This window comes from Cebus imitator, unplaced genomic scaffold (assembly GCF_001604975.1).
Source record: "Cebus imitator isolate Cc_AM_T3 unplaced genomic scaffold, Cebus_imitator-1.0 Scaffold166, whole genome shotgun sequence".
Taxonomy (NCBI): domain Eukaryota; kingdom Metazoa; phylum Chordata; class Mammalia; order Primates; family Cebidae; genus Cebus; species Cebus imitator.
In genome coordinates, this window is record NW_016107481.1 from 4,351,822 (window position 1) to 4,373,449 (window position 21,628).

Sequence of the window (21,628 nt, forward strand, 5' to 3'; positions counted from 1 at the left end):
AGGATGGTCTCGATCTCTTGACCTAGTGATCCACCCGCCTCGGCCTCCCAAAGTGCTGGGATTACAGGCTTGAGCCACCGCGCCCGGCCCTCTAAGTCCTTTTCAATGTAGATAGGCATTTCCCTAAGGATACTTGACTCTACGTAAATAGTATTTGAAAAGTACACACAACAGAATAGCTTATTTGTGCCCTAACTCCTTCAAGAAACAAAGAAAATTCAAACTCCATAAGGTACAGTTTAAATCTAGCAACTGGCAATATTAGAGCATTCTTTAGCTAGAAGTAAACTGCTATCTTGATCCTAAATGTAACTTGCATGCTAGGTGACCTTCATCGAGTTATTTATAATTTCTTTAAACCAGTGCATTAAAAAATTTAAGATGCAAATGAATCACCTGGAGGATCTTGTCCAAGTGTAGATTATGAGTCTAAGGATCTGTGTTGAAACCCAAGATTCTACATTCCTCATAGGCTCTCAAAGTAATGTCAATGTGACTGGTCCAAGGACCACATCTTGAGAAAGCTTTCTAAACTTTAGTTTTCTATCAGTAAAATGGAGCTAAAAGCTTGACAGAATTTTGAGAGAATTACATGAATTAATGTAGACTAAGAGCTTAATACGCTTGCAGGTATGTAGTCAATCTTAGCTATCATTAGCTATTGTTTGAGGTAAAGGGAATTTGCCAGAGGTAAATGATTAGCCTAAATGACTTCTAAGTTATTTTGAATCCTGGATTTTATAATTTTAAAAAATCCTTTCATGATCCTTTAAGTAAATCACATATTACTTAATCAAAATTTGGAAAATGAATGAGATGCAATTTTAAACACTCAAAAACATTTTAAGCAAGACTTCTGGTTCAGATGGAGTAAGCTGACGTCCCCCAGTCTCCTACTGAATTCACCTAAAAATCCTGAACAGAATGCACAAATCAAGAGTCTGAAAAATGAATGGTAGCAGTTTATTACAGAAATAAACTACAATTCAAGGTATGACCAATTTAGTGATAGGTCTACTCCTGCCCCCTCCCCTAACTGTTTCTAGCCCATGCTCAGCTCCTACTTAAAGCCCATGCTCCATGCTCAGCTCCTACCCAATTCTCCAATTCCCAAAGTACAAACTGAGTGTAGACAGAAGGAGCTCCAAGAGAGGTACTTTCTGGTCCAAGGAACAAAAGGGGGAAAGGATGATGGAAGATATGACTAAAACAGTAGAAGAAAACTCCCTGGTTTCTTTTGAATATTTGTTTTCCCTCCTGCCCCAGTTCCCAGGCAAGTCCAAATCCCTAAGACCCAATCCTGTGGCAGTAGCAGTGATGGCAGTAGTAGCTGAATAGATGCCAAAACTCTGATGGACATCCTCCTTTATGACCAGATGAACTGTACTCTAAAGAGTGAGAGGGGTCTGAAATTTCTGTTACTTTTTTCTCTTTATCCTCCCCATACTTGGCCCTCAGAATAGGCAGACCTAAGCTTCTCAGCCAGAAGATTGGGAAGGGAGTCACGTAGAAGCTGGAAAATGAACCTAACTGTATTGGATGACTGCTAAAATTGAAAAAAAATTTTAAAAAAGTTCAATACAGGACCTAGGATAAAGTCATAGTGAAAATGTCTAGGATATAATTCAAAATTACCTCTCCTACAAAGAACCAGGGAAATCTCAACAACTCACAGACAAAAGACAATAAACAGACACAAACATTGATATGGCTCAGATTTGGGATTATCAGATGAAAACCCTAAAACAACTATTACAAAGGATTCAAAGAAGTAGAGCAAACAATCTTGAAACATGGAAAAACAGAAGTCTCAGCAAAGAAATGTTAAGATATAAAGAAACAAAAGAAAAAATTTATTGCTGAAAAATAAAATACCCTGAACAAAAAACTTACTGGACGGACTATATGGGAGAATGAGGATAACAAAGGAAAAGAGCCTGTGAACTTGAAGACAGATCAATCAACAGAACCATATAAACAACCAAGAGGAAAAAGCTTTGGGGAAAAAATAGAGGACCTCCAGAACTGCAGAAGATTAACAAAAGCTCTAGTGTTTGAGTCATTGGGTGTCAGAGAAAGAGGAAAAAGAATACTATAAAAATAATTAAAATAACAATAGTTGAAAACTTCTAAAATTTTGCAAGAGTCAAACTTGCAGAAGTTCAACAAATCCAAAACAGGAAAAGCAGCAAAAACCAGGTCTAGATACATCTTAAACGGGTGAAAACCAAAGACAAAAAACCTCCACAAAAACAGCCAAAGAAAAACACATGCCACTATTGGGGAATGATAATTCAAATGATTACTAGTATCTCAGGAGAAACTATGGATTCCAGAAGGCAGTGGAACAATATTTTTAAAGCAGTGAAAGAACTGATTTCTGTATTCAGAATTCTATATTCAGTGAAAGTGTCCTTCAGAAACAAAGATGAAATAAAGACATTCTCATATGAAACACAACCAAGTGAATCCATTACCAACAGAGCTGCTATAAAATAAGTGGTAAAGAAAGTTCTGTAGACAAAATGTTACCAAAAGAAAGATGGAACCCCAGTAGAATGCAAGAAGAATTAGCAGAAATAGTAAAGATCTGGGTAAATATAATAGACTATGCCTCTTAACTCTTTATAATATGTATGGCTTTTAACAGCAAAAATTATGAGAGTCTGGCAAGGTTTTCAATGTATATGGATGTAATTTACATATATCAAATATAACTCAGATTAGGTAAAGGAATTTATCTGTGGTGGTGATGGTTCTGCATTTCACTTGAAGTGGTTAAAATACTAGTTCTAAGCAGACTGTAAAAAAATTAAGTGTATGTAGAAACACAGATAAGTGTGCAACCATTTTTTTTAAACTTGGTTATTTATTGCATAATCTATTTTAGGCTGAATTGTCATATAACTCTGGAAACCACAGTAAATTCTCCAAAATGCTCAAGCTTCTTCAACAGTGTTTCAGAATAGTTCATTACCACTTTTTCAGGTAACTAGTAATCTTAGAACATCTATTTCTGTTCAAAGAAAGAGAGAATTTTTTTTTACCAGAATGCTTATTTTATATCTTAATGACACAATATCCATTTTCATATATGACAGAGTCCATATCTGTATGCTCTTTAGTTACGTCAGACTGCTACAACAAAAATACCATAGACAGAGTAACTTAAACAACAAAGATTTATTTCTCACAGTCCTGGAGATTGAGAGATCAAGAGCAAGGCCTTATCAGATTCAGGGTCTGGTGTGGGCCCCACTTCCTGGTGCATAGACTTTGACTGCTCTTTTCTCTCTGTGTCCTCACATGATAGAAGGGGCAAGGGTCATGAAGGCTCCACCTAGTCACCTCCCAAAGGCCCCAACCTCCAAATATCATCAAATTATCATATTGGGGATTAGGATCTCAACATACTAATTTTGGGGGGTGATAAACAGTCCACAGCAGCTCAGTTCAACCAAGTTGCATTGATTGTGGGATTCTAATGAGAATTTACAATGTTAAGTGATCTCAAAAACCATTATGTTTTGACATATGCTACTTAACTGGTTGACTCCATATGACATAAACCAACACATTTTTTCACTGGTCAAGAGATGTAGTTTTGCATTTAGCTCCACTGAGAGTAAATGTAGACAAAAGTAAATGGTAACAATGGAAGTCTACGTGCAACAATTTTGGTTATCAAGGCAATGTAAGTTTCGAAGTGATAATTAGAGAGAGATTTTCTTGGGGTATATAAATAGATAAAAATTGCATTTCCTAACTAGAAACTCTTCAGGAGTGGTTTGAAACAGCTATATTCTCTTGAAAAAGACACTGTAGTCACTAGAACAAGAGAAGGGATGGGAGAGAGTTCTACCAAACAAAATCTCAGTTTTGGTTGATTTATTAAATTTTTTTCTCATTTCATAAGAAAAAAGCGGGAAAAAACCATTCTGGTGATTGGACCCATGGGCCAGGCAACCCAATATTCAGTCTCTGACAGTGAATCCAAGACGCTGCAAGCAATATTCAGTTTATGACAGTGGTACCAGGAGAGGTGCTATGAGCATCCACACTATTTTTTCCTTCATGATGTTTTCTTCAGAAAACATTTAGAAGGTAGGAATATAATAACCTGAGCTACTATAGCTTCTTAATAACACAGATGTGTGCAACCAATTTTTTCAAAAGGTATATAAAGATACATAATAAAACACCCATTAGACAAATTAAAATATATGTCTAGAAAATTATCAATTCATCCAAATGAAGGCAGCAAAAGGGAAACAGATTAAGGGAAACATCACAAGGCATAGACACAAAAGATATAAAATGGTAGACCTAAATCTGAACATGTATTAACCTGAAATATAAATGGTCTAAACACTCCAATTATAAGATAGTGCCAAAATAGATTAAAAAAAAAAAGACAGAAGTATATGTTCTCTATATGCTATATAAGAAACTCACTTTAAATACAATAAAATTAAAAGAATGATAAAAGATATGCCACACTCAAAATATTCAAAAGAAAACTGGAATAATATATCAATATTAAATAAGGTAGAATAAAAAGCAAGGGAATTTATCAGTATAAAAACAGACACATTTCTAAGGATAAAAGGATTGATTACCAAGATAATAAAATAATTGTTACTGTGTAAGCAGCAGAACTTCAAAATACATAAAACTGATAGAACTAAAAATACACAGTATGTTGGAGACTTCAAAACTTCTTTCTCGGTAATTGATAAAAGTAGCAAAATGTAAATCATCTAGAATACAGAATAAATAAATTACATCTTAAAACAATAGGAACCAATTGATACTTACAAAACATTTCAGTTGACAAGAGAACACACATGCTTTTCAAGCGCACACATGGAAAATTCATCATTGATCTTTCCAAAAAAAACGGCTTTTAGTTTCATCGGTTTTTCTCTTTTAATTTTATTGATTTGTTTTTATTAATTTCTGCTTGTTTATGACCCACATCCTGGGTCATAAAATAAACTACATAACAAATTTAAGAGAAATGTAATCATAATAAGTACGTCTCCCACTATAATGGAATTAAACTAAAAATCAGTATCAGGAAGATATCCAGAAAATCCTCAAATACTTGGAAATTAAACAACAGACTTCTACATTATTCACAGATCAAAGATCAAGTCTCAAGGGAAATTAGAAAATATTTTGAACAAAATAAAAATGAAAATATAAATTTCAAAATTTGTGGGATATACATAAGCAATGCTGAGAGAGGAAAATTTAAAGAATTAAATGTATCAGAAAAGCACAGGGAGGTCTCAATGAACAAGACAAGCTTCTACTTTAAGAAACTTAAAAAAAAAAAGGCAAAATAAACCCAAAGAAAGTGGAAATAAATAAAATGCAGAAATCAGTAAAATTAAGAAAAAGAAAAATCGATGAAACTAAACGCTATTTCTTTTTTAAAAAATATACTAAAACTTATCAATCTCTTTCCAGATTGATCAAAAAGAGAGAAAGAGAAAAAAGATCCAAATGACCAGTATTGAGAGAGAAAGAGAGGTTATTACTACAGCCCACTGAGACGTTAAAAGGTTAGAGAATACTACAGGACACCCTATGCACATAAATTCAACAATCTGGACAAATAGGACCAGTTCCATGAAAGCCACAAACTACCAAAAATCACCTAAGAAGAAATAATCAGCTTGAATAGGACTATATAAAAATACACTGAATACACAGTTTAAAAATATTCCAAAAGAGAAAATCCCAAGCCTAGATACTTTCACCAGAGGATTGTTACCAAACTTTTAAGGAAATAACACAAATTTGACACAATCTTTTCCAGAAAAAAAATAGAAGGGCAACTCATTTTATGAAGGCAGCATCACCCTGACACTTCCAAAACCAGACAAAAACAAGTGCAAGAATTTTTAGACATATCAATCTTTCACTAACAGAGAGAAAAAGAAAAAATACTCAACAAAGCAGCAAATTGAATCCAGCAATATATAAAATAAACAATTCATCATAACAAAGAGGGTCTTATTCCAGGGAGGCAAAGCTAGGTCCATCCTCAAATATTATATAATCTATCATATTTACAGACTAAAGACAAAACTACATGATATCAAATAATGCAGAAAGACATTTGATAAAATCTAAGTTTTATTCATTTAAACCTTTATTTATTTAACCTTTATTCATAAAATTCAGCAAACTAGGAAAAAGAAATTTCTTAAACAGATAAAAGGCATCTTCAAAGAACCTATAGGTATCACCATATTTTATGATGAAAGACTGAGTGCTTTCTCTCTAAGATGGACAATAAGGCCAGCATGTCTTCTCTTACCACCCCTATTTAACAGTGTACTAGAAGCCTTAGTGAGGACAATAAGAAAAAAAAATAAAAGGAATACAGATTGGAAAGGAAGATATAAAACTGTCCCTATCTGCAGGTAACATAATTTTCTATGTAGAAAATCCTAAAGAATCTATAAAAAGCTCCTAAAGCAAATAAGTTAGTTTAGCAAGGCTGCAAAATATAAGACCAACACACAAAAAAATCAATTGTATTTCTAAATATTAACAATTAAAACAGCCAGGCACGGTGGCTCATGCCTGTAATTCCAGCACTTCGGGAGACCGAGGTGGGTGGATTCTTTGAGCCCAAGAGTTCGAGACCAGGTTGGGCAAATGTGGCAAAACCTAGTCTCTACAAAAAAATATAAAAATTAGCTGGGCATGGTGGCATACACGTGTAGTCTTATCTACTTGGAAGGCTGAGGACTGCTTAAGCCCAGGAGGGTGAGGCTGCAGTGAGCTGTGATCATGCCACTGCACTCCAGTCTGAGTAACAGAGTAAAATCCTGTCTCAAAAAACAAAAACAAATGAAAAAGCCCCCAAACCAATTAACAATGGGAATTTTATATAAAGGAAATCTATACGTATGCGCATAAATTGTTTATGTGGACGTACATATAGACCATTCACAATAGCCCCCCTCATATGCACATACATACATAGGATTAAATCGAACAAAACTTATTAAAGTTATGTTGAAAACTACAAAATGCTGATTAAAAAAACATCAAAGAGTAGTTAAGTAGTTGGAGAGACAACTTCATGAGGTGGCAACTTTATATTGCGAAGATGCTACATATACAGTCAATTCTCCCCAGTCTGATATAAAATTTAATACCAATTCCAACCAAAATGTTGGCAAGAGTTTTTTTGAGATACGGAGAAGCTGATTCTAACATTTTTATGGAAAGTCAAAGGATCTTAAATACTCAGACAATTCTATAAAAGAATAAAGCTGGAAGACACACACTATGCACCTGATTTTGACTTGCTATAAAGCCAAAATAATCAAGACAGGGGGATTTTATAAAAAGGACAGCAAGTACTTCAGTGCAACAAAACAGAAAATACAGAAGTAGACACACACAAATATGGTCAACTGATTTTTATCAACATACAAAGGCAATTTAATGAAAATGGCATAGTGTTTTCAACAAATGGTATTGAAACAAGTGGACATTTGCATTTACCATATTTTTTATTTTTTCTGTTTTATGTAGTTTTGACATCTTAAAAAGCAAGCTGGCTAGTGAGAGACTGACTATCCCTGGGCTAGCTAATTCCCAGAGATAGCCAAGGGTTCAGCTAGGATATTACAGCTTTCATGTGCAAAGCAATAAGTCCCAAGTCTATAGATCCAACCACCTCCTTCTCTAACTCTTACACACAAAGCCAATTATTTTCTCTGCCCTAAATCATCCCAGGGCCAGGTACCAAAAAACCAGAGACCACCCCTATTCTCCAAAGTCCACGGAAATTCAAACTAGCCAATCCTAAATTGTTTACCTTGCCTTTCCTGAGGAAACCCCAATAAAAACTCTACTCAGCATTCTTTTCATCCCTGTTTACGCTTGCCAAACTTGGTATTTCCCTTGTGGCCCTGTGTGGATTGACTTCCCCTTCTCTTGGGAAGTCTAAGTCATAAGTTTTTCTCTCAATAGCACTGACCTCTCTGTGTCACTCAAATAAAGTAAAATCCTGTGGGTATAATTTTATTATAACATCCATATGATAAAAATGAACCTCAACCTATACCTTAAACCTTATACAAAAATTAACCCAAAATGGATCATATATCTATCTACATATGAAGCTATAGAACTTTTAGTAGAAATCATAGGATAAATCTTTATGACCCTGGGTTAGGTGAAGCACTCTTAGATATAACACCAAAAGCACAACCCATAAAAGAAAAAAACAGATAAACTGGATTCCAACAAAACTAAAACCTTTTGCTCCCCAAAGTCACTGCTAAAAGAATAAAAAGAGAAGCTCTAGAATGAGAGAAAACATATGCAAATTCAACAATAAGAAAATAAACAACTCAATTTTTAAAATAGCTAAAATACAGATTGTAAATAAGCCCTTGAAAAGGTGCTCAATATTGTTAATCATTTTTAGAAACATAAATTAAAACCACAATTAGATAACACACCTATTGGAACAGCTAATATTTAAAAACAATGACTGACACATGTCAAGGACACAGAACAACTAAAATTCTCATACACTGCTGGTTAGAATGAAAAATATCATAGCCACTCTGGAAAACAGTTTGGCAGTTTCTCATAAAGGTAACTATACATTTAGCACACTAACGAGTAATCCCATTCCTGGTATTTACTTGAGAAACAAGAAAACCTATGTTCAACAAGAACGTATAAGAAAATATTCTGTAGCTCTACTCATAATCACCCCAAATTGGAAACACCACAAATGTCCAGCTAGTGAATGGATAAACACTGTAGTACAGTCATAGAATGGAATTCAGTAATAAAAAGAAACAACCTATTGATACATGCATAACACTGATGAATCTCAAAGGCATTATGCTGAGTAAAAGAAACCAGTCAAAAGGTCATACACTATATGTTTTCATATATATGACAATCTGGAAAAGACCAAACTAATCAGGCAGAGAACAGATCAGTACTTGCCAGGGGGTTAGGAGTAGGCAGAGATGGACTACAAAAAAAGTAGCATGAAGGAATCGTTTTTAAGTGATAGTATCGTTCTGAATCCTGATTGTGGTGGTACTTAACACAAATTTATAAATGTTAAAACTTGTGGACTATACATGAAAAAATGTTTTTTGCATGTAATTAATTTTATGAAAAACATTTTAAAGAGTAAATAAAAATACTTGAGAGTAGAATGCTTTGTCTCCAAACAAATAATTTGGTTCAGTTTCAATATTTAATTTACTCCAATTTTGAAGAATACATCTCAGAGCACTGACAGAAGTTTCAAGGGCCAAATCAATTTTGTCAGCCAAGCCAAGAAAAATGGTGGCTTAGAGGCAATTTTAAACTCTCAGACTTCAATTTTAACCAAACAAATCATCAATTCAGAGAACATGGGAAAGGCAGATCAAAAGTAATTCAAACTGTATGTCACTATGAAAAACTGAAAATTAATTTGCAAACTCAACGCATTTCATTAACCTCAGAATCTAAATCCCATAAGAATCATAACTTATCAGGCATACCTTCCCCTTCTACAGATACAGAGACTTCTATTTCTTTCTTTATTTTTTGTTTGAGATGGAATCTTGCTCTGTCGCCCAGGCTGGAGTGCAGTGGCACGATCTCGGCTCACTGCAATCTCCACCTCCCAGGTTCAAGTGATTCCCCTGCCTCAGCCTCCTATGTAGCTGGGACTACAGGCATGCACCACCACACCCAACTAACTTTTTGTATTTAGTAGAGATGGGGTTTCACCATGTTGGCCAGGATGGTCTCGATCTCGTGCCCTTGTGATCCCCGACCTTGGCCTCCCAAAGTGCTGGGATTTAAGGTGTGAGCCACTGTGCCTGGCCTCTTTCTTTTTTTAGTGATTACCTCCTCTGGAGTGAGTAATCATAAGCGTAGCTCACTGTAACCTCAAACTCTTGGGCTCAAGTGATCCTTCCACCTCAGCCTCCCAAAGTGCTGGGACTGATTACAGGTGTGAGCCACCATGCCTGGCCTGACATTCTTTTCTCTCGCCTTATAAATACTGAAGAAATTACTTACAGCTTTAAGGGTAAGATCACACTGGAAAACAAGTGTCCGGAGTTGTGTTAAAATTTCTCTTTTGGTATTTTCTAGATCATTTCTTCTCTCTTCAACATTTGTCACACAAACTTTGTAAAGTTCATTTGCTTCTTCTACCTTCAAGAATATAACAGAAAAAAGTAACACTGATCACTAGAATTATATTTTAAAACAAATATTTACTATAGTAAAGCTAAGTTGAAATAACTGAAGATTCTGAAATATTCTCTTTTCAGAAAATATTTCTAAAGATAATCTGTTCTGGTCAGTGATTCAAAGGCACTTGATTTCAATGAACAGCCATGGCCATGTACAATTTATAATTAGTACATTGTCTATAAAATAAATATTCACTTCTATCTGAAACAGCATATATTTATATTTACTATTTTCCATATAATCTTACAGAATTTGTTTATAAAATTACATTTCATCAGTAATACAAAGCTTTTGCCTATCCTTGCTATCAGGTGCCTGAATTAGTAGACATATACACACACAGTTGCCTAAAAGTTGAACTTTCTTATTAAGTAAAATATAAATATATATCAAACTGCTGCCTTCTCTAAGACATTCTTTCACAAACTCCAAAATTCAGGTCTCAGCAGAGTAGTTCTCAAAATCTGGATCCTCACCAAAAGCATCTGTACCACCTGAGAGCCTGTTAAAAATGTAACCTGCCCGGGTCCCTCTGTTGACCTACTGAATCAGAAACTCCAGGGGATGGGCTTAGCCATGTTTTAACAAGCCTTTCCAAGTGACCCTGGCAGACGCAGAACTTTGACACCAAACTCCTGGCAGATTATTGCTAATTCAATTTGCAAATAAAAAAGAAAAAGACTGTTACTTTTTGGAGCGCCTCTTCTTCCAACCTTCGCTTTTTTTCTAGTTGCTTGTTGAGATTTTTTGCTAATCCACCACTTGAAGACAGATGCTCCTCTTCTGCACGAAACATGGAAGACTTTGCTTTCTCATATTCATCTTGACGTTGCATGCATAACAATTTTGCCTTTTTGAGAGCATTCTCTGCTTCAAGCTACATAGAAAGGAGTATTCAACACAGAATATGAAAGAAATCCTACTGAACAAGTATCTTTAGCATATTCAGCAAGATAACTAGTTAAGACAATATTTTAGAAAAATGAGAGCAAGGAAGGTCACTATATACTGCAGATTATTTTTGATGTTCACAAATAGTATATGAAACTCCATTTTAATACTAACCATTTTATTTTGCTCCTGTTTCCAAAGTTCTTTTATTTCTTTCCTTTGTTTTTCCATTTCATTTTTCCTTCCAAGTAGAGGCTGTGAAGGATATTTAAAAAGGAAAAAGAAAAAAGCAGTTTTCTAAAGGCACACTATTGTTTAAAAAAAAAAAAGTGAATTATATAATTAAATCAATCTTTACCTGCACAAATTTGTTAGCCTGGAGAGCTGCAATTGTTTGTTGTAAAAGGTGACTGCTCTCTATATCATTAAGAAGAGCATTAATAAACAGAGACTGCAGTGGCATGAACTCCTAAAATTTAAAATTAAAAAGTAAATTTTACAATAGAAATAGCGCTAGAATTCCAAACACATCACTACTTTTCTTCAAAAAGGGAAACTAAGTTTAGACTTTTGCCCCAAGAAAAATAACTAGTCATAAACATAACTATGAGAAAACTATAGAAGAAAATGAATTATAACTCATTATAAAACTGGTTAGCAAAAGTAGTAGCTATCAAGACAATTAGTATTTGTATAAAATTGTAAATTTCCAGCCAGGAATAGTGGCTCACGCCTGTAATCCCAGCACTTTGGGAGGGCAAGATGGGCAGATTACTTGAGCTCAGGAGTTTGAGACCAGCCTAGGTTTCACCATGTGAAACCCCAACATGGTGAAACCCCATCTCTGCAGAAACATGCAAAAATTAGCCAGGCATGGTAGTGGACACTTGTAGTCCCAGGTAATCAGGAGGCTGAGGTGGGAGGATTGCTTGAGCCTGGGGGGACAGAGGTTGCAGTGAGCCGAGATCATGCCACTGTACTCCAGCATGGGTGACAGAGTGAGTGAGACCCCGCCTCAAGACTAAAATAAATAAATAAATAAATAAATAAATTTCCTAGATTTTTTCATAATGGAATCCATCAAAACTTAAAATAATTTTGTCAATAAAAAGATCAGCATTTAAGTGCTTTCCTATACTAACTGAAATATTCTGATTTTGCAAGGCATTATTGGGAGTTCATGAGTAGTTTCTTATTACAAAACCCTAGAAGTTCACAGAACACTTACCTGAATTCCAATGTTAGTTCTAGTTGCCTCTGCCAACTTGACCATATTTCTAGTAGACTCCAATTCTGAAAAGTTCAAAGAAGGTATCAGAAGGTAAAAAAAAAATTTATTTTCCCCCTCTATCCTCTAAAATTACTTGTAATCCCACAATTAAAAAGTGATCACAAATACTAGTGTGTATCAAGATATAATACAACAATACTTTATTTATTTATTTATTTATTTATTTAAAGGGGCGTGGTCTCACTATGTTGCCCAGACTGGCCTTGAACTCCCGGGCTCAAGTGATATTCCAGCCTCAGCCTCAGCCTCAGGAATAGCTGGGATTACAAGGATAAGCCACCATGCACAGCTCTTAATTCAGCAATTCTTTATTGTGAGTGCTCATCAGAATCCACTGGGAAACATCTTCAGAATATATTTGCCTACATTTTACCTCTTTGAAGGATAGGACCAAGGCTTGTGTACTGTCTTTCTACAAGACGATTCAGGTGATTCTGATTAGCATTCTCTATTGTAAGCAAATAATACAGTAGAAGGAGCATAGACTTTGGGTAGATTCTGTACTCTTCCAGTTATGCTACATGACTGTAGGCAAATCTGCTGTATGACCTTAGAAAATGTCCTGTCTTGTCTCTCTCAGCTCTAAAATAGGGAAAATAATTCTTGTACAGTCTAACGACTGTAAGCAAATCTGCTGTATGACCTTAGGAAATCTCCTGTCTTATCTCTCTCAGCTGTAAAATAGGGAAAACAATTCTTTTCCCTATGAAAACATTCTGACAACTGTAAAACGCTGGGGAAATATTAGCTATTAAAATGTTTCTTCTCTGCTTCGATTATCTTCTACTCATACACCTATTGTTGCTATTATCTCCTGTTACCATATTATCTGATTGCATTTCTTTTTACCCACTAGAGTGTGACTTCTTTGAAGGCAGAGACAGTATTCTCAGCATTCTATTTGTCTTCATGTCCCAAGGTCTAGTAGCTGGTCCACAGTAAATAATAATTACATCTAGTGTAAGAAGAGTCTTTTCTATTTCACAATGAGAAACTGGACAATGATTTTATTCATTATACTGTAGCAGCTACTAATCTGGAATTCTGTTACTCATAATCTATAAAAAAATAAGTTATAAACAATTTAATTATTATACTCTAAATCGGATGCTTCCAAGAGCAACTCACCCAAGTTAAGCTTTTTTTCAACCCATGAAACTATGTTCTTAGTATATTTTGACCAGGTTTTAGCATATGACAAAGCCAAGTCTATAGAATCAGTGTTCTTCAACAGCACGCTGTCTAGTTCTAAAGGAGAAAAATTTCCTGAAAATAAAAATATCAAGGTAAGTATATGTTAAATGTGATCACGTCATAACTCTAAACAAAGAAGCACTCAGATCCTAAGATGTTCATCAATAAAAACTGTTTGTTTTTTTTTTAAATACAAGTGACAAATTTACAATTAAAAGGCCAGAGTTTAAATTTAAAATGGTTTCAAACTATAACGTATTTTTATCTTAAAATGTATTTCTATTATTCAAGTTAAAAGCTTTACACAATTATTGATGAGTCTATATCTCACAATATCTATCTACTCTAGCAGGTTATTTCCCTTAAGCTTTATATGTAAAACTTTGTATATCATTTTGCATTAAAAATGAATACATTAGGTTACTAAGCAAGAAGAGATTAAGTAATCCAGAACATTTATAGAAAGTAACTGCAAGAAGTTTGACAAAAGTTATAAAAACCTTGAGCATTACCTTTCTCACTGGATGAGTCCACTGATTCCACAGAAACATTTTCAAACGACTTACAACATGGAAAAAGATAAATTTACAATTAGAAAAGAACACAAATCTTTGTTTCAGAAATTTTTTGCCCCAATTTATTACTCTTACACAATTCCTGCTAAAGAATTTCAAGTATTTAAAACTGAAAGGGCCTGAGAAGTCTGTTTAAGTGCCAGAAAACTTCATAAGAATTTTACAGCTTTTTACAACAGCAGTTCCCAAGATCCAAGAATGAACAACCTCTCTGTTTACTAACAGCATTAGTCAACATTAACGAATCCCTTCAAAACTTTAAATTTTGCAGATAAAATATTAGTCAAGAATTTAGAGAAGCAATGCAAATACATTGCTATCTAAACAGAAGACACAGCTGTCTCTTCCAGTCATCTTTTATCATTTTACTATATGATAAGCATGTCTCTGAAAGTCTATTAGATAGCTTAGCACAAAACTTTCTGTAATGATGGAGATGTTTTATATCTGTACTGTCCAATAAAACAGCTAATAGCTCCATGTAGCTATTTGAATATTTAGAAAGTAACTAGTGCAACTATGAAGTGAATTTTTAATTTTATTTAACTATTATAATTAAATTTAAAGAACTACATGTGGCTGGTGCTCCTTCATTGCATTGTACTGGAAAACAACATCTACCAAAATTTTGAGATCTTAAACAAATTTAATTGATTTAAGTTGGACAATACAGGGTATACAGGGATTCAATGCAAAAAGAATCAAGGAGACCTGGGTCTGAAGTCTAGCTCCATTATTACCTGTATGACACTGGGATACATATTTAAGTTCACCTAACTTTGTTTGCTCTTCTGTAAAAGGGGAATAAGAACACTACTTTCAAAACGCCGTTTTAAGAATTAAGAATTAAGATGATGTAGGCTTAGCGCAGTGCAGGGTTCATAGTAACCACTATTAAATATATTGCAACAAGCCAGGCGTGGTGGCTTATGCCCGTAATCCCAGCACTTTGGGAGGCTGAGGCGGACAGATCACCTAAAGTCAGGAGCTCGAGACCAGTCTGGCCAACATGGAGAAACCTCGTCTCTATTAAAATACAAAACCTAGCCAGGTGTGGTAATGCATGCCTGTAGTCCCAGCCACTTGGGAGGCTGAGGCACAAGAATCACTTGAATCCAGGAGGTAGAGGTTGCAGTGAGCCGAGATCGCACCACTGCACTCCAGCCCAGGTGAAAGAGACAAAGTTTTCACTATGTCTCAAAAAAAAAAAAAAAAAAAAATATATATATATATATATATATATATATATAATTTATTTATTTGTTTATTTTTGAGACAGAGTCTCACTCTGTCACTCAGGCTGGAGTGCAGTGGCACAATCTCGGTTCACTGCAACCTCTGCCTCCCAGGTTCAAGTGATTTCTTGTGCCTCAACCTACCAAGCGGCTGGGACTATAGGCACACACCACCCTTCCTGGCTAATATTTGTATTTTTAGTAGAGACTGTGTTTCACATGTTGGCCAGGCTGGTCTCAAATTCCTGGCCTCAGGTGACCCGCATGACTCGCCCTCCCAAAGTGCTGAGATTACAAGTATGAGCTACTGTGCCCAGGCTGCAGCTATTATTTCTAAAGGGTATTTTTCAAAACCCTTTATCAAAGTAATTTTATTATTAGGATTAGATATCATCACAGCTTTTTTATTCTAATCTTTAAGACAAATTAAAACTTTCATTAAAAAAGGTACAAAAGAAAAAAATTATTTTTTTCTATTAAGAATTAGTATAATATGCAGGCACAATAGAGGTACAGAAACAGGAAATATGATTCACACCTAAAACTTAAATTGTTCAATGTCTTGCCACACAGATAAAATGTTTTATGTTCTGAAGTAGTAGCAACAGTTTGAAAAAATGAAATTGAGAAATAATCAGGAATAATAGCAAAATATTTAAACATCTTAAAACTTTTCATCATTCTCCTTCATTTGTCAATACACGGCTTCAGAAACAGTCATAAGTTTTGTTAATATTGTAATACATATAACAAATGCCTTAAATAGTCGTTTTTTTGTATCACTTTAAGAAGGATCTGAAGTTTTTATAATAATACAAGTCTCTGGCACATTTACAAATATTTAGGATTTGTGTGTGTCTGTGTTTGTGTGTGTTTTAAGAGACAAGAGTCTCACTGGCTAGAAAGCAATACACAATCACAGCTCACTGCAGCCTTGAACTCCTGGGCTCAAGTGATCCCCTATCTCAGCTTCCCTTTCAAGTAGCTGGGACTATAGACTTATGCCACCATACCTGGCTAATTTTTTGTAGGGACAGGGTCTCAATCATGTTAACTCAGCTGGTCCTGAACTCCTGGCTTCAAGTGATCCTTCCACCTTGGCCTCTTATAGTGCTGGCACTATAGGCATGAGTCACCATACCTGGTCCCAAATATCTGTTGAAATTACTTTTGAATTTGATTATCCTTAACAGAAAATGATGAACACAGGTCCCTGATGAACTTTTTTTTTATGTTGTTTGCATTCGGCAAAAAACTTTAGTCAACTAAAAATATTACTACCATAAACCTTTAAAGAAATATTATACATATATTCCTCATATTCTGTTATTTCATAGAAATTTTTCTTACAACTGAAAACCAGAACCCCAATCCTGTGAGATATTTATAGGGATCCTCTTAGGGAGAATTGGGACCTACAGGGATGTTAACAATTGTTTCCTGGCAACTAACAAACTGGAGAATATGTGAAAAGATTAACACTCTCCCTTTACTTCTTGCACTGTTTTCCTAAGTTTTCACCAGTCTATAAGATCTGTGGCAATGTCAGGAGGGAAAAATGGCTAATTATTAACATTCTGGACAATACGATACAGATTCATTACATAAGATGCTATAAAATTATCAGATATGTTCTTTTAACATCATAGTCTCACTTAAAAAATAAAACTATTGGTCTAGAACCAGACCATAAATTATGCTATTTACAACAGACTGGTTTGTCTTCTTGAAAATACAGTAATTTCTAGAATCAAAAACCATCAGAGTAATGCTGAGATTAAGATTAGACAATAGTTGAAATATGAGATTAAAAACATTAAAGACTTTGCTTTCACACAAACTTAACTTACCTTCATTTCTCGAGAAACAGGCAGTCGCAATAATGAATCATTGCCTACATCTCCCATAAGGAAGTTTGTAAGGCTATCCAGGGAGGTTAAAAAAAGAAATAGAAATAAAAGACAAGTCATCACATTTCTTTGTGACAGGGTTTACATTCAACATGCTATCTAAAATAATTTTTAAAAAATAGCCTTAGAAATAAACCCCTCTATTCACATAAGCCACAGTCACTTGCAAATAGATGTCGCTTCTAAATGGCTATAAAAATACCTTCAAATACTGTAATAGGGCCATACAGAAGGTAGTTTTTCTAAAGTTGTGATATTTAATACTATTTGATACTTCATTTCCCATGTATCTTACTGGATAATGCGACATACTCTAAGACACCTAGGCCCAGTTGCTTTAAATGGCAGTGGCAGTCCTCTACTTACATATTTCCAAAAGTAAATGCCAAAGTTTCAATAGAAGAAAACACTTCCTGGAAGAGATCGTTTTTGTTTTCTTCATTAACTTCTGTGAAGTTCACAGCTGTAAGGAAAAGTTGGTTACAATAAGGAAAAACATACTTTAAAGTAGATTTATACAGAATCATTTAATCCTTTAAAACCATCATTAGTTCAAGAAGCATTAGAAGATTCAGAAACTGAAAAGCCTAACATACAAAATGGACATGATTGTCAAATTCTTCATTATGAAATTCACACAAAAGTATCAGCTTGCATAAAAGCAGTTAGCATTCCAAACTGACTACTCCACGGATTACATAATTTCATACATCTAAAAACTGACTCAATGTGAAATCAACCAGTGTTGGAGTCACAGAGTCCAGGTTATACCAGACCTCTCATTTATTAAGAGTGATCTGTGCTATTTTCTCTTCCTTACTGCTTTCTGATATTTTTTAAAAATAGCTAAACACATTGTAGCTCACTGAAGGCAAAGAGGTACATTTTTTACTATGAATTATCAATAATTAAAGTCATTCATATATGTATATGGCAGGCTATAAGTAAACAGGAATTTTAATTTTCCAAATCACTGAGTGTTCTTTTTTTAAATGTGATATGCTTTGTTACAGGTTTTATGCTGTGTCATTCATATATATATATAGGCTGTGTCATACATTTATACAGAATCATTTAATCCTTTAAAACCATCATTAGTTCAAGAAGCATTAAAAGATTCAGAAACTGAAAAGCCTAACATGTAAAATGGACATGATGGTCAAATTCTTCATTATGAAATTCACAAAAAAGAATCCGCTTGCCTATATATACGAACAACTTTATATATATATATGAATGACACAGCATGAAATCTGTAACAAAGCATATCATATTTAAAAAAGAACACTCAGTGATTTGGAAAATTAAAATTCCTATTTACTTATAGCCTGCCTTATTTCTTATAACAGGCTCTTGGGCTCTGAGGTCCATGACAATTGACATACAGCCTTTTGTTTACAATAGAGATATTCTAATGTTTTGTATTTTGTTGAAGCAAATTATGAAACATAACTGAAAAAGATCTTATTTTAACTTCTGTATGCACTATTGTTAAAAGCCCAAAGACAGTTTACCAAGACAAAGTCTGAGGGTGGAATTGGCAATTTTTTTTAAAGTAACCAGTACTACTTCGGCTGTGTATAAAGAGTAACTGGTTCCCTATATTGTCCCTCCCTAGTATTCTTGCCAATAAAGGGAAGGAAGAGAAACCTTTTGAAGAAGAAGTCATCCTCTGCTTTAAAACAGAGTTGTCCACATCCTCTCCAGCATCTGTTGCCTCCAGATTTTTTAATGATCGCCATTCTAACTGGCGTGAGATGGTATCTCAATATAGTTTTGATTTGCATTTCTCTAATGACCAGTGATGATAAGCATTTTTTCATGTTTGTTGGCCTCATGTATGTCTCCTTTTGTAAAGTGTGTGTTCATATCCTTCGTCCCATTCCTGTTTGTTTTTTTCTTGTAAATCTGTTTTAGTTCTTTGTAGATTCTGGATATCAGCCCTTTGTCAGATGGGTAGATTGCAAAAATTTTTTCCCATTCTGTTGGTTGCCGATTCACTCTAATGACTGTTTCTTTTGCTGTGCAGAAGCTGTGGAGTTTGATTAGGTCCTATTTGTCTATTTTGGCTTTTGTTTTTGGTGTTTTGGTCATGAAGTCCTTGCCTATGCCTATGTCCTGAATGGTTTTGCCTAGATTTTCTTCTAGGGTTTTTATGGTGTTAGGTCTTATGTTTAAGTCTTTAATCCATCTGGAGTTAATTTTAGTGTAAGGTGTCAGGAAGGTGTCCAGTTTCTGCTTTCGGCACATGGCTAGCCAGTTTCCCCAACACCATTTATTAAATGGGAAATCCTTTCCCCATTTCTTGTTTTTGTCAGGTTTGTCAAAGATCAGATGGTTGTAGATGTGTGGACAGGGAAAATGTGGCACATATACACCATGAAAATACTATGCAGCCATAAAAAACTATGAGTTCGTGTCCTTTGTAGGGACATGGATGAACCTGGAAACTATCATTCTCAGCAAACTGACACAAGAACAGAAAATCAAATACCGCATGTTCTCACTTATAGATGGGGGTTTAACAATGAGAACACATGGACACAGGGAGGGGAGCATCACACATTGGGGTCTGTTGGGGGGAAATAGGGGAGGGACAGCTGGGGGTGGGGAGCTGGGGAGAGATAGCATAAGGAGAAATGCCAGATATAGGTAATGGGGAGGAAGGCAGCAATTCACACTTCCATGTGTGCACCTATACGACAATCTTGCATGTTCTTCACATGTACCCCAAAACCTAAAATGCAATAAAAACAACAACAACGACAACAAACAGAGTTGTTTTTAAACTTGGCTGCACACAGAATTACCTGGGGAGTTTTATTAATAAAAACGAAGTATGGGTCCCACTATCAAAGATTCAGATTTCATAGGTATGTGGTGAAGAAGATAGTTTCTTGCAAGCTCCCATTTGATTCTAATATGCAACAAGGGTTGGAAACCAAGAATTCCTAGGTAGGAATGAATTAAACTTCAAGCCTATAAATGCCATGAAATTGCAACCAAAATTTTATATGCATAAGCCTCTGTAGACTGGCAGGTGAGAGGCTAAGATACGTATCCTTCATCAGGTTCTTCTAAATATCACTGATACAAACAAAAAGTTACCATTGTGAATATGGTTCTTAAATAATGAGCATTTTAAAAATATTCTCAGACTCTCAGATTCTCAGAAAAAAATATTCTTCTGCTCTGACCAACATGGATAAACAGATTATATTTCTATCTGAAACAACTAAAAGACACTCAAATCAAATACAAGAAATAGACCGGGTGTGGTGGCTCATGCCTATAATCCCAGGGCTTTGGGAGGCCAAGGCAGGAGGATCACTTGTGGCCAAGAGTTCAAGACTGCAATGAGTTATAACTGCACTACTGCACTCCAGCTAACTGACAGAGCAAAACGTTCTCTCTTAAAAAAAAAAAAAAAGAAAGAAAAACAAAGATTTTTATACAAAGGACATTGCCAGGGATAAAAAGACTCATCTATAATTACGAAAGCATCAATTCATCAAAAGGACATAACAGCCAGGTGCAGTGGCTCACGCCTGTAATCCCAGTACTTTGGGAGGCTGAGGTGGGCAGATTGTCTGAGCTCAGAAGTTTAAGACCAGCCTGGGCAACATGGCGCAACCCCAATCTCTACTAAAAATTAAAAAATTAGCCAGGCAATGGTGGCACATGCCTGTAATACCAGCTACTGGGGAGGCTGAGGCATGAGAATTGCTTGAACCCAGGAGGCAGAGGTTGCAGTGAGCCAAGATAGCACCACTGTGCTCCAGCCTGGGCAACAGAGAGAGACAATGTCTCCAAAAAAAAAAAAAGGATATAACAATTTCATACATTTGTGCAATTTATGCACCTACTAAGTACAGATTTAAAATACTGAAAAACACTGCAACAAGACACATGTAAATTCACAGTTATAACCGGTGATTTCAATAACCCTTTTCAATAACTGACAGAACATGTAGACGGAAAATAAGTAAGCATAGGGAAGGTTAGAACAACACTATGAACCACCTTGACAAGACAGACATTTATGTGATACTCTACCAAAAAAGCAAAACACATGTTCTTTTCAAATGCGCACTGAATATCATTACCAAGATAGACTATATTATGGGCCATGAAACAAGTCTTGATGAGTTTAAAAGGATTCAAATGACGCAAAATAGGTTTTGTGAGAAAATGAAATTAAAAACAACAGAAGGATCTCTGGAAAATCTCCAAATACTTAGAAACTAAATAACACACTTTTTTTTTTTTTTTTTT

At 35.0% G+C, this 21,628-nt stretch overlaps 1 protein-coding gene across 2 annotated transcripts in view; it reads right to left on the bottom strand.

The window, feature by feature from the left end:
* The window catches only part of ARHGAP29 (Rho GTPase activating protein 29), a 77,397-nt gene that overhangs the window by 19,227 nt on the left and 36,542 nt on the right, over positions 1-21,628 (bottom strand). For both annotated transcript variants that reach the window (XM_017544210.2, XM_017544209.2), the window contains 9 exons: positions 17,720-17,816; positions 17,294-17,366; positions 14,146-14,194; positions 13,568-13,705; positions 12,377-12,441; positions 11,507-11,617; positions 11,323-11,403; positions 10,946-11,134; positions 10,078-10,215 (listed from right to left, as the gene is read on the bottom strand). In XM_017544210.2, the coding sequence (XP_017399699.1) occupies positions 10,078-10,215; positions 10,946-11,134; positions 11,323-11,403; positions 11,507-11,617; positions 12,377-12,441; positions 13,568-13,705; positions 14,146-14,194; positions 17,294-17,366; positions 17,720-17,816 (941 nt within the window). The remainder of the gene's footprint in view (positions 1-10,077; positions 10,216-10,945; positions 11,135-11,322; positions 11,404-11,506; positions 11,618-12,376; positions 12,442-13,567; positions 13,706-14,145; positions 14,195-17,293; positions 17,367-17,719; positions 17,817-21,628) is intronic.